The 20,819-nt window shown below is 44.1% G+C and overlaps 1 protein-coding gene across 1 annotated transcript; it reads left to right on the top strand.

The window, feature by feature from the left end:
• The first annotated feature begins 1,624 nt into the window (after positions 1–1,624).
• On the top strand, positions 1,625–19,528 carry LOC128116180 (olfactory receptor 10AD1-like). Its single transcript, XM_052747383.1, has 2 exons — positions 1,625–1,693; positions 17,113–19,528. Exons 1-2 carry the CDS (start codon positions 1,625–1,627, stop codon positions 18,223–18,225), a joined length of 1,182 nt encoding a protein of 393 aa, XP_052603343.1. The 3' UTR covers positions 18,226–19,528.
• The last annotated feature ends 1,291 nt before the right edge of the window (positions 19,529–20,819 follow it).

The following is a 20,819-nucleotide window of genomic DNA, read 5'->3' as shown; positions in this document are numbered from 1 at the left end:
CTCATGAGGCCCCTGAGCCCTACAAGGCTCTTTATTTCCCTTCAGAAAGAAACGCTTCAATTCAGAAGGAGTAACTGTAGAGCACGGGGTGGCAGACATACAGCTAAGTTTCTGAACATTGATTTTGGGCCGAGTAACTTGGTTGACCCTATGAATTTCACTCAGCAAGCTATCCACGCATTCTTTTAGTGTCTCTAGGACTATGATCAAATTACCCGTACTTGAAGAGAATTTCATTGCTAATTTCTGCATTCATACACAATTTCATTTCCTGCCCTATTGTTCTGCATGGAACCCACCAGTACAATACTGAGTAAAAGTAGAGATGATGGCCATCATAGGTTTATCTCCTCTTTAAGATAATGCTTTTTAAATGATAACTATTACAGACGATGTTTTCTATAAGGTTCCGCATTAATCTTTTCAACTTTTTTAGTTTTTGTTAGCTCGTTGAGAATTTTATACAATGTATCTTGATCATATTTACTTCTTCTTCCCAACTTCTTCTAGATCCACTGTTCCTTCCCTACCCACGTAACTTTGTGTCCTCAAAAAAAAAACTTAGCTGGGCGGTGGTGGCTCACACCTCTGATCCCATCACTCAGGAGGCAAAGGCAGGTGGGCGGATCTCTGTAAGTTCAAGGACAGCCTGGTCTACAGAGCAAGTTCCAGGACAGCCAGGGGTACACAGAGAAACCCTGTCTCAAAAAAAGAAAAAAAAAAACTCATGAAGTCCAATTTGCTTCGCCCGTATACTCCTTGGTGTGTGCCCATCCACTGTGGTGTGGCCAACCTACCATGGGCCACATCCTTCAAGAGCACTGATGCTCCCTCTCCCAGCATCTACCAACTGTCAATAGCACCTCAGCGAGGGGTGGGAGTTCATGACCGTCTCCCCTCCCATGCTGGGTTTGTTTGTTTGTTTGTTTTGGTGTTTTGTGGGGTTTTGTTTGTTTGGTTGGTTGGTTGGTTGGTTTTTCGAGACAGGGTTTCTCTGTGCAGCTTTGCGCCTTTCCTGGAACTTACTCTGTAGACCAGGCTGGCCTCGAACTCACAGAGATCCATCTGCCTCTGCCTCCCAGTACTTTAAAGGGATTAAAGGCGTGCGCCACCGCTGCCCAGCTTTGCTGGGTTTTGTCTGGCTTGAGTCTGTGTAGGTCTCATGCATGCTGTCCCTTCTGTGAGTTTATATGTGCAGTTTCCCTGTTGTGTCTGGAAAAGACTATTGACCCGTAAGTCACATACTTCTTCTGGATCTTACCACCTCTACACTCCCTCTTCTGCAATCATCCTGAAGCCTTGAAAGGAGGCGGTGTGGTACGGATGTTTCCTCCAGGGTTGAGAATTCTGTAGTCTCTCATTCTCCGCACCATGACCAGCTGTAGGTCTCTGTGCTGTTTGCCATCTACCACGAACAGAAGCTCCTCTGATGAGAGCTGCATTCATCTACGGTTATGATGGCAAATCGTTAGAAGTCCATTTACCACTACGTCCACTTAGCAGAAGAAGGGTGTGAGAACCTACTGTCTAGTCACAGGTTCTTGGTTCTAATAACGTTGTTAGGTATAGGTTTTATCTTGTGCAATGGGCCTTAAATCTAACCAGAAAGTGGTGGGTTACTCCCATGACATTTGTGACAGAGCCTGTGGTCACGTCAGGCTGTCGCTATTATGACTCAGAGGTGCGCAGCTGGGTGAGATTGGCGATGACCTTTCTCCTCTGGTAGCACTTATGGCACTTTCTGGCACTGTGAAGCTAGCCAGCGGGAATGATGCTTCCAGGTCAGTTACCAACTTGGTTTTTCTATGCTGTATGACTCAAGTATGTAGTATCTTCAGCAACAGGGGCTTATTGTCAAATTCTGTGATATTTGGAGGTCTATGGGACTTTCCTGGCCAACGACTCTAAGACAGGTAATCCTTTCCTGGAACTGGGTTTATAGTTATTAGTCTGTAATCTTAACAGCTTTAAAAAAAAGTTCTTTTATATTCCTGGTTAGCTGAAAGCTTTTTAAAAAATTAAATACAGGTGTGAATTTTCAATCAAATAGATGGATTTTTCTAGATGACAGAGATCATCTATCATTTTCATTTATTTGTTGATATGGTGATTTATATTAATTCACTTTCTAATGTCAAATCAATTTTGAATCATCATGATAAACTCCATTTATAATATAAGGTATTAATTTTTAGTGCATTGTAAGATGCAGTTTGCTAAAAGTTTGTAAGAATTTTGTAACTATAATTCTAAGAAAAATGATTGACTTTGTTTTGTCAGATTTGGTACTGAAGTTATGTTAACTTCTTTTAAAAGTTGAGATGGTTCCTTATTTCTAATTCATTTGTGTTAGTTTTTGTTTGGTTGGTTTGAGTCTTTTCCGAATTATCACATAATACTTAAGGAATGTATGTGGAAGGAAGATTTGTTTGGGTTGATAATTTTGATTGACTGTCTTCATTTTTTTTTCAGGCACATGGCAAGGCAGCATACTATTGCCTGAGCATGAGGTGAGGTGAAACACATTATGACTGAGAAGCAAAATAGAGCAAGGATATTTTATTTTATTTGAGGGCTGTTATGAATGGGGTTGTATCCATGATCTCCTTCTTTGTATGTTTGTTGTTGGTGTATAATAAACTTAACCACGGAAGTGAAGGACCTCGCCAATAAAAATTTTAAACCTCTGAAGAAAGAGATTAAAAAAAAAAAAGATAATAGAAAATGGAGAGGCATCCCATACTTGTGGATTGGTAGAATTAATATTGTGAAAATAACTATTCTACCAAAAGCTATTTACAGATTCAATTCAATGCTAATAAAAATCCCTATCTCATTCTTTGCAGAAAGGAAAAAAAAACTATCTTAAAACTCATAGGGAGCCGGGCGGTGGTGGCGCACGCCTTTAATCCCAGCACTCGGGAGGCAGAGCCAGGCGGATCTCTGTGAGTTCGAGGCCAGCCTGGTCTCCAAAGCGAGTTCCAGGAAAGGCGCAAAGCTACACAGAGAAACCCTGTCTCGAAAAACCAAAAAAAAAAAAAAAAAAAAAAAAACTCATAGGGACCCATAAAAGATCCAAGATAGCCAAAACAATCCTCAGCAGAAATAAAACCATGCTGGAGGTATTGCTATTCCAGATCTTAAGATATACTTCAGAGCCATACTAATAAAAATGATATGCTATTGGCAAAACAATGGACACTTAGACCAATGGAGCAAGATCAAAGACCCAAACATGAGCCCATGTAACTTCAGACACTAAATAATTTGACAAAACTGCCAAAAACATACACTGGAAACAGAAAGCATCTTCAACAAACGGTGCTGGTGAAACTGGGCGCCCACATGCGGAAGAATGACGTCAGACCTGTACCCATCACCTTGCACAGAAAGTAATATCACATGAAACACACATCTAAAACTGAAACTTTCCAAGACATTTAAACGGGGAGAAGAAAGGTAGGCAGCGCCCTGCGTGATGTAAGCGTAGGAAAAAACTTCCTGAATAGGACTCAATTACCCGAGAATTAAAGACAAAAATTGACAGGTGGGACTTCTTAAAACTAAGACGTTTCTGCACAGCAAAAGAAACAATTATCCAGGTAAAGAGGAAGCCCACAGAAAAGGAGAGAATCTTTTCTAACTGTACATCTGACAGGGGATTATTATCTAGATTATACAAAGAACTCAAACAACAAGGAATCAAAAAAAAAAAAAAAAAAGGACTCATTCAAAAAATGGGCCTGAGACCTAAATAGAGAGTTCTTAAAAGAAGGGGAAAATGGCTAAGAAATATCTCAAAAAAAATGTCCATCATCCCTAGCAATTAGGGAAATGAAAATCAAAACAACCTTGAGATTTCATCTTACCCCAGTCAGAATGGCAAATGTCAAGACAGCAGACAACAAATGCTGGAGAGGATGAGGGGGAAAGGGAGACCTCATTCACTGTCAGCGGGGTTGCAAATCTGTATGGAGAATTCTCAAAAGGCTAAAAACAAATCTACCAATGACCCAGCTACACCACTCCTTGGCATATGCCCAAAGGACTCAACATCCTACTACTCAGATACTTGCTTGGACATTTTCATTGCCATTCTATTCACAAAATATGGGAAATGGAAATGACCTAAATGTCCTACAATCCATCAGTACATACTGAAATTGTGGTTCATATGCACTATGGAATACTAGTCATCTGTAAAGAAAAAGGAAATCATGAACTTTGCAGGTTCGCAGATGGAACTAGAAAAGGTCCTGTTGAGTGAGGAAATTCAGGCCCAGAAAGTTCTCTCTGGGAGGCTCCAAATCTTCAGATGTGAATACACAGGCTGTAGTAACTACAGAAACCAGGAAAGTGAAATGGGATGATTGCCAGCATGGGGGGGTGGGGTACAAGTATAAGATCAGGGAAGTGGGAGAAGGGGGCTCTTTAGGGAGGGAGAAGGTGGTACATACAGAAGAAGGTGGGAAGAGGTAAAGGGGAACAGGCTACAACTGATATGATGGGGAACTGGAAAGGGGAGCTCCTTAGGGAAGGGAGGAGGGGTAAACACAAAAGGAGGAGGGGAAGTGAAAAAGCAATATGAATGGCTGAAGAGACTCAAGAAATCCTACTATTAACTACTTAAAAAAACCCCATAAGGTAATGTGATTCAGTGTATAAATATACATATATAGTTTTAATGAACTTTTCCCATCTGAGCTGACGGTGCTCCCTCCAAGAGCCAAAGACCACCTAACAAAACTCCCAGTATCAGACATGAGAATTTAAGTTGTTAGCCAGGGGTGTCTGAGAGACTCCCCAAAACATACAGCCTATGGCTAGTAACCTTGGTCACCACTATACAACCCCAAGAAGTGGAAGGTTAGTCCCTATTGCTGAAGACACCATGCACTTCAGAAATAGGGCCCAGCGGTCCCTGAGTTGAACTGACCTGAATGTCCCCTCTCTGAAGAATAGTTTTCATGGTACCAGAAGGTGCCATACAAGCTTCCAAAGAAGGGAGGCAACGAAAAATCCTACCTAGCTATGACATCTAGGAATCACATCAACAACCAGGATGGCCCCATAAGCCTAAGGGTGCTGTAGTGGCACATACCTCGGTGATACCAACTGCTCTCCAATTGTACGTAAGTTCCACTCAACAAGGAGACCATGCCTGGTAGTGGAAACCTGGCCTACTACTCATTGCTAGTGGATTCATGGCTAATGGGGGAGAACCTACAACCACTAAGTTACCAAACCACCACAATCCCTCCCAGCAATCTGCACATTTTCCCATCTATCCATAGACAAGTGTAGTCTTTACCTCTCATCAAGGAAACTTCTCTTTGAAACAGATAGAGACCACTACATAAAACCACAACCCATCATAAGCAGAGTTGTGGTGCCCAGTCTCAATCTAGAAAACACTCCCACACCTCAGGCTCAGGGAACATTGCAGCAGAGGAAGATTGTAAGAGCCAGCGGATCAGCATAGCAGGCTTTCTGGGACTGCCAGCCCCCCCCCCCCCATCATGACACAAAGACTTATTATTAGTTATAAATGCTTGGCCCTAGTTTAGGTTTGTCCCACTAGCTCTTATATAACTTATTTTAACCTGGTCTCTTCATCTACATTTTACCTCGAGGTGTTTACCTTTCTTTCATTTTCTGTGTTCTGCTTTCCTGCTCCCTCTGTGTTTGTCTGGCGGCCACCCAGCTGGCTGACCCCAGCATCTCCCTCTTTCTCCCTCGTTCTCTCTTGAGCCTATATTCCTCCTACTACTACTTATTCTCTCTGGTCACCAGCCCCACCTATTTCTCTATGGCCTAACTATTGCCTGTTCAGCTTTTTATTAGACCAATCAGGAGCCTTAAGCAGGCAAGGTAAAACAAGTACAACACATCTTTACATAGTTAAACAAATGCAACATAAACAAATGTAACACATCTTTACATAGTTAAACAAATGCAACATAAACAAATGTAACACATCTTTATATAGTTAGACAAATATAGCATAAACAAATGTAACACATCTTTACATAGTTAAACAAATGCAACATAAACAAATGTAACACATCTTTACATAGTTAGACAAATATAGCATAAACAAATGTAACACATCTTTGCCTAGTTAAACAAATATTCTATTCCACAACAGATCAGGGACTCTTCTATGAGACTGTGTCTTCTAGCAACATCAGAAACTGTACCAGTAAAGGCAGACCAACATGACCACCCAAACATGCCGAAACAAGGCGGACACTAATGAGCAGGCCAAAGTGGATGGGGAAAAGCCCACTAGGCCTCAACCCTACACAAAGAACTACAGGCAACTGAGGAAAGCTGAGAGCAGGAGAGGGGACCCTCCTCAGGGATGAGCGCACCAGTTGCTTATCCAGTACCAAATGGTCAGCCCTGAAAACATACACACAAGGAACATTATATGGATGCAACAGGCTATATTTGGGAATACATAATATGTGCATATATATACATATATATTCATGCAATAACAATTGATGAAAAAAGAGGTCATGAATTTGGAAGAGAAAAGGGAGGGATATATGGAAAGGTTTGGGGGGGAAAGGGAAGAGAGAAATGATGTAATTATATTACAATCTCAAAAATATGTTTTAAAGAGTGAAAGGAATTCCTGACTTGAAGATGGGGGTGCAAGGATCATATTTACCAGGTTTCTTAGCTACAGATGAACACAAATTTCTCAAGAAAACCTGGAAATATATTTGGCCCTCAAGGCCACTTTCCATGAACATGGCCTCACAAGGGAGCCTTAAAAAGGACCAAGTAACACTACTCCCCAGGGACACACTTGGAATGGTCAGGCCTCAAGAATGAAGAGTTGGCCTTCTTACAGTCGGCTGCCATAGTAACCAACTAGAAGCTCCTGTTTGTCTCCGGGAGGGGGGGGAGGGGTCATGTGATCGGGCAAGCACACCTGAGAGATAGGAAGGAGGGGGGCGGGGAGAGGAACCCAGGTGGCCAGCCCTATAAGTGCACAGCTAGTCTGCAGCAAATGTCCTGCACCCTCACTCTGAACCGCTGGATTCCTCTTCTGCATCCAAGACCAGCACAGACAATGTCCTCATCAGCGTGTCCCAAACCCCAGGGTCAAGGTCAGTGAATGAACTCTCTTCTACTCTGGAGCTCACCTTGTCTCTGACCTTGTCACCAGAGCCAAGCATTCTCTGGGTTTCTCAGCATTCCCATCACACAGGGCTCTGTATGCGGTGGCCATTGAGAGAGGTCACAGATTCGACTCCATTAACCTTTCCCTTGCTCGGTTTCTCTCTCTAGAGTCTCCCAGAGTCTCCATTGTCCTGGATCTTTCACTGTATCACACACTCCTCTGTATGCCGCCCCCAACACACACACACACACACACACACACACACACACACACACACACACACACACACACACACACATCCATCAGGATCTCAGTCTGCTCACCTGCCCTCCTGGCTGGGTCAGACAACCACACCACTGAGGCCCAGGGAGAGTTCCCCTGTCTTGTTGAGTCCAGTTTTGGAGGCTGGGAAGGAAGAAAACGCAGCTCAGTCTTTCTTGCTAGACCTGGCTCCCTTGTTCTGGTTCTGCATCAGCACCCAAGTATGCGAGGCCTTCTGCCAGCCCTCGGCCCCCCCCCCCCGCCCCCCCCCCCCCCCCCCCCCCCCCCCCCCCCCGTGACTCTCCATGTTGGGGTTTTGTCTCATTTCTTCTCATCGTCTGTAGGTGGAGGCTCCTGGAATCTCTCCTACTGTGCTTCTCTGTGCTGACCTGTTCGTTTCCACAGCTCGTTATATTTTGGTCACTTGAATCCCTTGGTTTCCCACACCTTTCCTCCTGTACTGTTTACTGCAAACCCTCCCTCTCTCGGGCTGTGTTCTCTCTCTCATTTTGCTTTTCCTAAGCCTCTGTCTTTACGTTTGTACGTCTTAGTGCTTTCTAGTTCGTTGATAGTTTTCCCTTCTTCCCTGTGGAAGGGGAGGCTAGGAAGTGTCTCATGGATGGTTCTCTTTCAGAGATTGTGATAAAGGACACGCCTTGCACATTTTACTGGGGATTTTTCTGGGGGTGGGGGGGACTGGTGTTTCCATTGTCTATCGGAGCCAGGCAAGAGGCAAGAGTGCTTAAAGCAGAAAACGAACAAACACACAAGTGAGGTGTAGAGAACTCCCCGAGAATGAGAAGCAGGAAATACTAGGGGAGAGTGGAGGAGAAGGAGGGTGAGGCTCTTCCTTCTCTAGATGTCCACGGCAGCTGGGGCTTGTGAGTGGGAGGCCAGGCAACCTCTGAGGCAGTCCTTTGATGTGTGAGGTGAAGCCATGGGAAGACAAAAGGAAACTGACTCAAAACGAATTCTATAGTTTTAGTTAATCCTCATTTCCTAGGGGTAACTCTTGAGACACCCTGTCAGCTCACCCCTAGAGTTGAATTTCAGACACACCTAACCCAAACCAAAGTCCCTGTGTCTTCACTGGGGAGGGGGTTAAAGGTGGGATGTGTTCTTTTTCACAAACATTAATGTGTTTTATTTTTCAGTGTAAACATTAGCTTTATAGGTCATTTTCAAATGATAGCCTATGTGGGAAAGACTATATATGCAAGAAAAATAATTACCCCTAAGGCACTTAGCTTCAAGTAGCAATGTCCCCTCACTTTGTGCTTCAAATCTGACTCAAAAGAAGAATTTTTTTCATTTACAAATAAATGCCACATATATTCTTGTTGTGAAACATGACGTTTCTTGGCCAGATGTGGTGGCACATACCTTTAATCCCACACTCAGGAGGCAGAGGCAGGTGGAGCTTTCCAAATTCTAGGCCAGCCTGGTCTACACAGTGAGCTCTAGGACAGCCAGAGCTACTTAGTGAGAGCCAGCCTCAGACAAACAAATGGTTTCTTTCACTTGTTTGTCTGTTTTCTGACGTTTTTAAGATTGAAACCACAGCTTTGCCTCTAGTAGACAAGGTTCCCTCCTACTGAGTTACATCCCTAGTGCCCCAAGATGTTTCCACTTATGCGTATATTGTAACAAGGCTAAACTTAGGCAATTGATGTATTGATCACCTCATAAAAGTATCCATTTGAGGTAAGGATGGTTAAAAACTATTTACTCAGCAATTTTCAATTGTATAATTATCAAATGTAGTTATCATGTTGTACAATAGATTTCATGAATTTATTTCTCATGGCTCTCTCAAGTTGTATGTCTTTAGACTAACCCCTACCTCTGAGGACCGCCTCTCTGCTCTCTGTGCCTTTGACATGGGGTTTTAGATACCACATATTAGTGATATCGTATGGTATTAATGAATTAATTTCTATTGATTTCACATACAATACCTTTAAGTTTAGTCCATGTTATACAAAAATGAAAGGATTTCATAATTTTTTAAGGTTGAACTCTATTTCATTATTAAATACCACACTTGTAAAAAGTCTGTTGATTTGTTGAAGGATACGATCATTAATTCTATTTCATAACTATTGTAAACAACATTTCATTGAACACTGTGGCAAAGATGTGTCTTCAACATGCTAATTTAATTTCCTTTAAGTATGTTGCATCAAATGACACGTATATTTTGAACTTGCTACCCCCATAATGTTTAACATAACAGCTGAACTCATATTCCTACCAACAGTGTGCAAAAAGGGCCCTTTTTCTTTACATCCTTGCCAATACTTCATATCTTTGTTTAAGATTTTATTTTTAATTATATGATTTAATTCTTAGTATTTTTTTATTTAGATTTAATTTTAATTGTGCTTGTGTGTGCACACATGTGCGTGCTCTTGCATGCATGTGAGCTTAGTGCCTGTGGAAGATGGGAGCAGGTCCCCTGGAGCTGGAGTTACAGACAGCTGTGAGCTGCCAGACAAGGGTACTGGGAACCAAACTCATGTCCTCTGGAAGAGCAGTGTACATTCTTAACTGCTGAGCCATCTCTCTAGTCCTGACTGTATTTTTGTAGATAATTATGAGGACATGTGGAGGAGGCTGTGCACATGAGTGCAGTGCTCACGGAGACCAGAGGATTGCATGTTTATAGATAATTATGAGGACATGTGGAGGAGGCTGTGCACATGAGTGCCGTGCTCACGGAGACCAGAGGAAGGTGTCAGACCCCCTGGAGCTGAATTCCAGGTGGTTGTGAGCCACCCTGTGTGGGTGCTGGGAACCAGACTTGGGTCCATTGCAAAAAGCTCATGATCTTGCTATTGAGCCATCACTCCAGCCCTCTACCTTCTTCTACACACCGTTCTAGCTGGTGGAAGCCACACGTCACTGGAGTTAGAGCGTGCTTGCCTGATCATCGGTAGTGTTGAACTTTATATTTTCACTTGCCTGTTGACTATGTATCTTTCTTACATTGAGAAGTGTCTATCCAAGTCCTTTATTTTTTAATATAATTAAGTTGCTTTCTGTGTGTGTGTGTGTGTGTGTGTGTGTGTGTGTGCGTGCGTGCGCGTGTGCGCAGCATTACACATGTTCATGTACATATGCATGCAGATGGAGGCCAGAGATCCGTGTCTGGTGTCTCCTCCCTTTGCTCTCCATCTTAGGTTTTGAGACACTCTCTCACTGAAGGTAGAGCTCACGGATCCAGTCAGGGCTCCACCAAGCTCTCAGATCTTCTTGTCTCTCATCTTCAGGAAATACAGCAAGAGCCTGAGCTTCATGCTGGCATGCGACGTCTCCCTCAGGTCTGGTCTGTAGTACCACACTCTGTTCTTCATTCCTCTGTAGTTGTGAATGGAGACCTCACCCTTAGCTCACCCACCCTGTGCTGTCATTCAGAACATGGAAGGCTTCAGAATCCTTTCCTTTTCAGGATCTGCCACATAGTGTAACTGACTGAGAGCTGCTTTTCTTTTCTTCTTTTTTACCTTTAAAAATGTTTATTTTTGAGAATTTCATATATGTGTACAAAGAAATATCATATTTGCCCTGCATATCCCCTATTCAATTCTCCCATACCCCCATATCCCCCATCATCAAATCCCCCACACAATTCATGTTTGATTGATTATTTTTATTTAAATTTTTTTCATTTTACATACCAACCACAGTTCCCCCTCCCTTCCTTTCTCCCAATCCCCCCCCACCTCCCACCCACCCCACCCCTATCCACTCCTCATAGGGGGTAAGACCTCCCTTGGGGAGTCAACCTAGGCTGGCATACCAAGTTGGGGAAGGACCAAGCCCCTCCCCACTGCATCAAGGTCGGTGCAAGGTATCCCACCATAGGGAATGAGCTCTAAAAAGCCAGTTTATGTATCCGGGATAAATCCTGGTCCTACTGCCAGGAGTCCCACAAACAGATCAAACCACATTCACTCACATGCAGAGGGCCTAGTTAAGTTCCATGCAGGCTCCCCAGCTGTCAGTCCAGAGTCCGTGAGCTCCCACCAGCTTGGGTCAGCTGTCTCTGTGGTTTTCCCCATCATGATCTTGACCTCACTTGCTCCTGTGATCCCTCCTCCCTTCTCTTCTCTGCATCCACTTCCATCAGTTACTAGATGTAGGTTCTATGATGACAGTTAGGGTAGTCACCAATCTGATTACAGAGGAAGGCTAGTTCAGGCACCCTCTCCACTATTGCTAGGAGTCTTAGCTGAGGTTGTCCTTGTGGGTTCCTGGGGATTTTCCTAGTACCAACTTTTTCCCTAACCCCATAATGGCTCCCTTTATCAAGATATCTCTTTCATTGCTTTCCCTCTCCCTCCCTCCCACAACTCGCCCATCTCGATCCCTCATGTTCCCATTCCCCATTCTCTCCCCTCTACAACCTCCCCTCCCAGTTTACCCAGGAGATCTTAACTATTTCCCCTTCCTGGGGTGATCCATGTGTGTCCCTCTTAGGGTCCTCCATTTACCTAGTGTCTCTGGGGTTGTGGATTGTAGCCTGGTTATCCTTTGCTTTGTGTCTAATATCCACTATGAGTGAGTACATACCATGATTGTCTTTCTGGGTCTGGGTTACCTCACTCAGGATGATTTTTTTCTAGTTCCATCCATTTGCCTACAAATTTCATGATTTCATTTTTTTTTTTTTACTGCTGAGTAATACTCCATTGTATAAATGTACCACATTTTCTTTATCCATTCTTTGGTTGAGGGGCATCTAGGTTGTTTCCAGGTTCTGGTTATTATGAATAATGCTGCTATGAATACAGTTGAACAGGTGTCCTTTTGGTATGGTTGAGAATCTTTTGGGTGTATGCCCAAGAGTAGTATTGCTGGATCTTAAGGTAAGTTGATTCCCAATTTTCTGAGAAACTGCCATACTGATTTCCAGAGTGGCTGAACAAGATTGCACTCCCACCAGCAGTGGAGAAGTGTTCCCCTTACTCCACATCCTCTCCAACATAAGCTGTCATCAGTGTTTTTGATCTTAGCCATTCTGACAGGTGTAAGAGCTGCTTTTCATTACAACCCAAACTCTATCATATTTCATTGTTTACAGTGTATTTTTATGTATGGGATAACATCAGTGTTAACAATAACTACTTGGGACTTTGAGGGGCCCAGTAAGTACTTACTGCTCTTTCATCTTGTACTGAATAAACTGAAGAAAAGGGGGAAGGGGGAGTCAACAGAGAGAGGAGTCAATATATGACCTTTATCAACAACAACAAACAAGCCAACGTGGACTTCTGTGTGCCTGCAGTTAGGCTGGCTCATTCACCAGCTACTGGAAGCACCAGAGCCTCCTAAACAGGGGTAACACCCACCCTAGAGAACACAAGTAACAAGTTTCTCATTAAAAACAAAACACTCAGGTGGCCACTTCCTGTCCTCTGTGATGGAGTAAAGAAAGTCAGATGATCCCTGTCATGTGGAAGGAAATAGCAAAAATATGAGAGGTGCCTCTCTTCCCTACCTAACAGTGCCTACCATTTTATTCATCTACCTTGTTATGTCCATGGTTGACCAGTTTCCACTCTCACATAGCTGATGCCCCAGTACAAACAGCTGCTCCTCTGAGATGCTCTTGGACATTTTGGAAGTTCTTATTTTACTTGCAGGTGGTTTTGAAATGATCAGAACAATGGGTCAGTTAACTATGACAACACTAGACCCACAGAGAGTTCATTCTCTGTCCTGTTCTACTGCCAAACCATGTGCAGCTCATTGTCCAATATAACTAGTCAGCAAATCTTCAATGAGACTGAATTGCCTCATTAAGGGATATTAACAAAATACAGGCTCAGACAATATGGTGCATACGAACTACTTTGAAAATTGTTGCTAATTTAAGGGATCACAGATCCTCCAATCTTAGAACAGGGACTCAATGTACTTGTGCACAGTGCTTTTTCCCTATGTAGTCTGTAGAGGACAATTATGATGCTCTTCTGGTTTAGCAAAAAAGTCCCAGAAATGTATGTGTGAATGTATACAGACACATCATCTAGAAAGACACGTACGTTGATATCACCATTACTATTAATTAAACCCACTGTAAATACATTTCAGAGCTTAAGATTAGTTGCAGAGGATGTAACAACAATGTCTACTGTAGCTAGAGTTTTCCTGCCTGGCCCACAGTCAGGACAAATCTCTCTCACCTGCCAGTTCCACAGCCGCTCAGACCCAACCAAGTAAACACAGAGACTTATATTGGTTACAAACTGTATGGCTGTGGCAGGCTTCTTGCTAACTGTTCTTACAGCTTAAATTAATCCATTTCTATAAATCTATACCTTGCCACCTGGCTTGTGGCTTACTGGCATCTTCACATGCTGTTTGTCATCATGGTGACTGGCAGTGTCTCTCACTCAGCCTTCCACTTCCCAGCTTTATTCTCCTCCTTGTCCCGCCTATACTTCCTGCCTGGCCACTGGCAAATCATTGATTTATTTATTGACCAATCAGAGCAACACATTTGCCATACAGAACATCCCACAGCAGTCTACCATTTAGTTTTTATTTTTAAGATTTATTTTAGGCCTGGAGAGATGGCTCAGTGGGAAAGAGCACTGGCTGCTCTTCCTGCAGGCCTAGGTCCACTTCCCAGCACCCATATGGTGGCTCATAACCATGTATAATTCCAGTTCCAGGGGATCTGACACCATCTTCCGGCCTTTGCAGGGACCATGCATAAAAGGAGTACACAGACATATGTGTATGCAAACATCCATACACATAAAAAATAACAAAATAAGTTTATTTTTAAAATTTAAGAATTATTTTATTTTTATTTTTAAAGACTTATTTATTTTAAATGATTTATTTATTTTTATTTCATGAGCATTAGTGTTTTGCCTGCATGTGTGAAGGTAGGTGTCAGACCCTCTGAATTTGGTGTTACAAACAGTCATGAGCTGCCATGTGGGTGCTAGGAACTGAACCCAGGTCCTCTGGAAAAGCAGCCAGTGCTCTTAACTGCTAAGCCATCTCTCCAGGCTCCATTTCATTATTTTATTGTTTTTAATTATGTGGAGGTGTGTGTCTACATGTGGGTGTGTGTATATGAGGGCAAGAGCCCACAGAGGTCACAGGCATCGGACCTACTGGAACTGGAGTTACAGATGGTCCTGAGACACCAGAAGTAGGTGATGGGAACCAAACTTGGTCCTCTGATGAGCAGCAGCAAGTGATCTTAACCACCAAAACATCTCTCTGGCCCCCTCTACAATTCATTTTTAAGACATTCTTCAGCAGAATAATGTTTTTTGAGAGTAAGAATGTTTTTGTTTGTTTGTTTTCTACAACAGAATACTAATGCTTTTCTAAAACTAGAGAATTAACATTTTCTTTTTTTTTCTTGTGCTTTTTAAATCAACAGAAGAGCATAGGATTTTTTTTTTTTTTTTTTTTTTTTTTTTTTTTTTGGTTTTTCGAGACAGGGTTTCTCTGTGTAGCTTTGCGCCTTTCCTGGAACTCACTTGGTAGTCCAGGCTGGCCTCGAACTCACAGAGATCCGCCTGGCTCTGCCTCCCGAGTGCTGGGATTAAAGGCGTGCGCCACCACTGCCCAGCAAGCATAGGATTTTTTAAGTCAAGCATGGGCACAAAAACTTTAAAGGGGGGCCTGGAGAGATGGCTCGGAGGTTAAGAGCAGTGGCTGCTCTTCCAGAGGTCCTGAGTTTAATTCCCAGCAACCACATGGTGGCTCACAACCATCTGGAAAAAAAAAAAAAAAAGAAACAACTTTAAAGGGGCAAGAGAGTCAAAACACACAATCTGACAAGCAGGCAGAGAAGAGTGTGCATTACCAAATGGCAATGTGAGGCAGACAGCTCTCCCTGATCCATAATGTGCTGTACACATGCAGTGTGGTAATATTGCTTAAGAAGACATTTGTCTACAATAGCATTGATGTCAAAGAACTGAAAAGGTCACCAGACACCACTGTCTTCCAGAGTGGCCCCCCAGCTCAGACCCTCCTCCCTGGAGCATCTCCTCCTCAAACACCATGCCATCTCTGTCACTAGGGACAGTGATTCAGTGACAAAGCCTGAGCAGCAGAGCCACGGGATGAGGTAGGTGTGGTTTGCTTTCCAACATCCCACGTCTTGACGCGGACACCTGACCGCCCAACTGCTACTGGTATCTACCAAGGCACTCAATGCTGGCCAGCACAGAATATTATTCCTTCTCAGTGAACTACGGGCAAGCATTTGTCCTTCAGTGGCGCTTAGTGCGTCCTTGAGTTAAATCCCAACTTCTTCTTGGCCAAGTCCAAGAATTCTGTGGATTGTAGCTCACTGAAGACTGATGTTGCCCAACCATTTGTTAGCTTAGTCCCAACACATCTGCTGAGTGCAGGATTGTGGGCCTGTACTAAACTGTGTCCTCACCTTCCCTTCCCTTTCCAGACCACCAGAGGTAGTCCTAGGCACCAGAACTTTCCAACGTGAAGATGGTAGGAACAGGCCCAGGTGAGGCCTTGATTGACCAAGAAACCTCACTTAGAGGGAGTCTTCTGCTTCCCAGAGTGAGAAATGGAAGGAGGCGGACAAAGGGAACAGTGGGCTTACAGCGAAGGCTGAGTGAGGATGTATAGAAAAGGAAATAGGAAAAAAAAAAAAAAAGCTGGTGGTAGAAGGAGGTGAAGCCGAGGTGCACCGGGCCTTTACAAGCATGTCATACATCTTAACTCCAAACAAGACGAAAAGCACAACCATTTAGCGTGAATGTGGGGACTTCCCGAAAGCTACAGTGGTCAGAGCTAAGTCTCTGAAGATGTACCATGAACACCATTGACTCACAGAGGCAAAAGGATTGGAACGTGTGTGGCCTGCACAGAGATTCTTTCTCACGAGGATGGCTGATTTATTTCCACCAAATAGTGGGTAACTTCCAACTGCTGAGGGAAAGGGGTTTCCTGATTTAAAAAAAAAAAAATACAAGCAATCCTAATCTCCAGCGTGCGCTGTGTAGTCTCTGGTGTACAGCAGCAACCATGACCAGAGAGTGAGTCTGAGGAAAGATCCATCACAGTAGACAGCTAGACATGACCGCCTGTTGGCCACTCCCACTTTAGAGACAGCCCTGCTTAGTTTCCCCCAAAAGCTCAGTCCATTCAGCACCTCAAATAGGTACAAAATGACTGAATGTCGTCCTCATTTAGAAAATACCATCTTCATGTTGGCTATAATGGCATCTGCCTGTAATTCTAGTTCTTGGGAAATAGAGGCCAGAGTTCAATGCCATCCTTGGCAATATAGAGAGTTCAAGACCATCTGGTGCTACATGAGACTTGGTCTCAAAAAAGAAAGAGTGGACGGTAGAAAGAGAGGGAGAGAGAGAGAAAAGGAAGGAAGGAAATGAATTGAAATGAAAAGAAAAAGATTACACAATATGCCTTCAAATATCTCAGGTGGATCCTACAAATGACCCTCATTAAGCTAATCACCAGCTTCCTTCCATCACACACTCCATCCCTTGGGTTCTGAACTTCCCTCATCTGACATGAGCCCCAGGCACAGCTATTTTATTCTTTCCCCTCTGAACATATCCTGGCCATAAGCCGTCCTTTGATGTTGAAGGACCTGGACCACATGCATCATCTCACAGAGCATCTCAGCGATCGAGACTAAAGGGGAACCATCGCTTCCTCAACTTCTAAAACTAGAATTTATGTAGAGAGCCTCTGGTGACCCTGGCATTTTCTTACCAGAGATTGCTAAGTTCCCAAACTGTCACTGTCACCAGGGAAAGCCTCTTGCTGGGCTTCTGGGTCCAGGGGAACATCTCACCTTCCACACAACTGTGTCCTTTGTGCTTTTCCTGCCCCCCTCCTCAAACAGGCCCCAGACAGCCGACCTGAGGAACAGCAGCACAGTGACCGCGTTCATCCTCGTGGGCTTTGAGCAGAGTTCCCCCTCCACCCGAGCTTTGCTCTTCAGCCTCTTCCTGGCTCTCTACAGCCTCGCCATGGCCATGAACGGCCTCATCATCTTCATCACCTGGACTGACCCCAGGCTCAACAGCCCCATGTACTTCTTCCTCGGACACCTGTCTTTCCTGGACATCTGCTTCATCACCACCACCATCCCACAGATGTTGATCCATCTGGTGACCAAGGACCACACGGTCTCCTTTGCCTCCTGTATGACCCAGATGTACTTGGTCTTTCTAGTGGGTGTAGCCGAGTGCATCCTCTTGGCTTTCATGGCCTATGACCGTTATGTTGCAATCTGCCACCCACTGAACTATGCCCAGATCATGAGCCAGCAGGTGTGTGTCAGGCTGGTGTGTTCTTCCTGGATCTTTGGGATGGTCAATGGCATCTTCCTTGAGTATATATCATTCCGGAATCCCTTCTGCAAAGACAACCACATAGAAAACTTCTTCTGTGAGGCCCCCATAGTGATTGCCCTCTCCTGTGGGGACCCTCAGTTCAGCATGAAGTTGATCTTTCTTGATGCCATCGTGGTGCTGCTCAGCCCCATGGTGCTCATTGTCACCTCCTATGCCCGCATCCTGACCTCCATCCTCAGCAGAGCCTCCTCCTCAGGCAGGGGGAAGACCTTCTCCACTTGTGCCTCTCACTTGACTGTGGTCATCTTTTTATACACCTCAGCCATGTTCTCTTACATGAATCCCCGCAGCACCCATGGGCCTGACAAAGACAAGCCTTTCTCTCTCCTCTACACCATCATCATGCCCATGTGCAACCCCATCATCTACAGCTTCCGCAACAAGGAAATGAAGGGGGCCATGGGGAGGGCCCTTGGGAGAGGCAACCTGGCTTAGGCTGCACTTGCCCAGAAGGAAGCCCTCTGGAGAAGTTTCCTTCAATGAGGGGCGAATGGTTAGTTTTCCCAGCCCTTGCTCTCCAATTCTGGAGAGGATCTAGAGTTTGCAGCTTCCTTGGCACCAGGCTCAGAGCTGGAAGTTCCTCCTGATGTCTAAGGCTCACTTCTGACTTCATTTCCAGAGTTGGTTTTCCATGGACTTTCCTTAAGAAAATGTGAGGCTTTCCTGAAATTTTCCTCTGTGTTCCTCAGGATTCAGTGAATAAGTGCATTGAACTCTATCTTGCTTGTATAATTCTTTTACACGCCATTCCCCAGGATAAGTTTTGCACATACATTGAGGAATAAATGATCTTTCAACCTTTTAATATGCCATATTAGTTTGTTTTTAAATGTATTTTTAGTTGAAAAAGAATTACATTCCTCTTCCCACCCTCCAGGCCCTCCCAGCTATCCTCCCTCAAACCCACACCCCCATGTTGATAGCCTCTTTTTCTTTATTATTGTAACATGTATGTATGTATGTATGTATGTATGTATGTATGTATGTGTATGCACAAATATATATAAATACAACTTACTGAGTCTGTCTTTGTTGTTCGTATATGGTTTCAGGACTGACTACCCTCCATTAAACCCCCCAAATGCCAACACTACATAGCTTTATTGTTTGTGTGTTGCTGGGGAGGGCAGGTGGGGGAGGTCAGTGTTTCAAACCCCTTCTTCTAAATCCTTCGGTTTCTTTCAGTGACACAACCATCTGCCTTTCCATATAAGGAAGTGCCCCTACCAAGCTCCGCAAGCCACTGGTTCCCTCATGTTTACAATACCCAAATCATGGCCCGCCCACCCTACTGCCTTCCTCCTGCTCCTCCATCTTTGACTGAATTCCTAATTAAATCCCTTCCCCTGCCTTCTCACTGTAAATAGATGTGTTTTATTCTTGGTACTCCGAGGAACACTACCCACGCTCACTCTGCCACCGCAGGAGCCTCTGTCTGATTCTCTCCAGCTTCCTCGACCTTCTTCCCTTAACCAGACCCCCGTTGTTAGTGGTCTTCTTTGTTTTCAAATGGCATATTTTTCAAGCCCCTTTGATAACAGATAGGTTTTCTTTTTAAAGGGATAGGCTGTTTCTTGCTTCTCTAGTGCTCCTTGACAGTGGGAATGCGCTCCATTTGGAAGGCCATCAAACAGAGACAATATTCGGTCCGCATCCTGCGCATCACTTGCTGCCTGCCCTCCGTAACGGCAGACTCACGGCAATAGCTTCGCTCCATGGCACTACATTCTTGTGAGTATCTAGAAATCAGAAAAATGTATGAAATCTGGTAAAGAGAAAGAAATGAGACAGCACTGATATGTAGAAAAAGCAATACAGGTAGAGTCTACATGTTAAAGAAAAAAAACCTACAAGGAGGTTAAACAGGCACGAGAGACTTTAAAACTATTACAACTGGAGATTGAACTCAAGTCCGCACCAGAGGGATTTTCGAGAGCTTTTCTAGGCAATGCAACGGGATACTAAATTAACAGACAAAAATCAACAGCCTTCCTATTTGCCAATGACAACATGCTGAAGAAGAAATGCAGGCAACAATCCCATTCAACACACACACACACACACACACACACACACACACACACACACACACACACACACACACACAAAGCCCTCTACAGTGAAAGCTTCAAAACACTGAAGGGAGAAACTGAGGAAGATGCTAGAAGATGAGAAGACTGCCCTTGCAAATGGATCCCTGGGCCCTTCATCACAGAAATAGACTAAAATATCTAATCCATATGGAAATACAAAAGCAAGTCTGCGCAAAAGGATTACCGCTTAAAGTATTGCAACATTGTTTCAAGTTACATGACAGAGCCAGACTAGTTAAAAATAACATGATATTGGCACCAAAGCAGACATGCAGATGAGTGGAATTGACTAGAAGACCCAGACAAAATCCCATGTCACTACAGCCATCTGATTTTTGACAGAGGCCAAGGTAGTGTGCATCATTAACTTTACAGGATCTGTAATCGCCTGGGGGTCGAGCCTCCAGCATACCTGTGAGGAATTGTTCAGCCTCTGAGCATGCCGGTGAAGAACTATGTTGATGAGGTTAGCTGAGGTGGGAAGAGCCACACTCGAGGTGGGCAGCACCGTTCCCAGTTTTGTACAGGAAGCAGCAAGGTAGCAGAGCACACTCTTCCTCCATCGCTCTCTGCTTCCTGTGTGTGCATACCTTGTGACCAGCTGCTTCAAGCTCCTGCCGCCTTCCCTTCCCAGCCATCATAGGCTGTGCGCCCTTGAACTGTGAACTGCAATAAACTCCTTCTGTTTTACCGCTTTTGTTGGGGTATCTCACACAGCAATGGGAAAAGAAACTAAGATCAATGCTAAAGACACACTTTGCAGAAAGACGGCCTCTTCAACCAATGGTTCTGCGGAAACTGATGTCTACCTGCAGGTGTCCCAAAATGAACTCCAATGTATCAAGAACCTCAACATGAGACTTGAAATGCTGAAGATGCTGGGGGGGGGAAAGTAGGGGTGCACTTCAAGATACTGGTATAGGTAAGGGCTTTCTG

Source organism: Peromyscus californicus, unplaced genomic scaffold (genome assembly GCF_007827085.1).
Source record: "Peromyscus californicus insignis strain IS unplaced genomic scaffold, ASM782708v3 Scaffold_20__1_contigs__length_68692818, whole genome shotgun sequence".
Taxonomy (NCBI): domain Eukaryota; kingdom Metazoa; phylum Chordata; class Mammalia; order Rodentia; family Cricetidae; genus Peromyscus; species Peromyscus californicus.
The sequence above is the reverse complement of the archived record's forward strand: the minus strand, read 5'-3'. Positions and strand labels throughout refer to the sequence as shown.

Bases quoted from the DNA above. Each gene is read 5' to 3' on its own strand.
- LOC128116180 (XM_052747383.1), top strand. From the start codon at position 1,625: ATGACATTTGTGACAGAGCCTGTGGTCACGTCAGGCTGTCGCTATTAT. The intron at 1,694-17,112 runs GTGAGATTGGCG...GAATTTATGTAG, and splicing joins ACTCAGAGGTGCGCAGCTGG to AGAGCCTCTGGTGACCCTGG.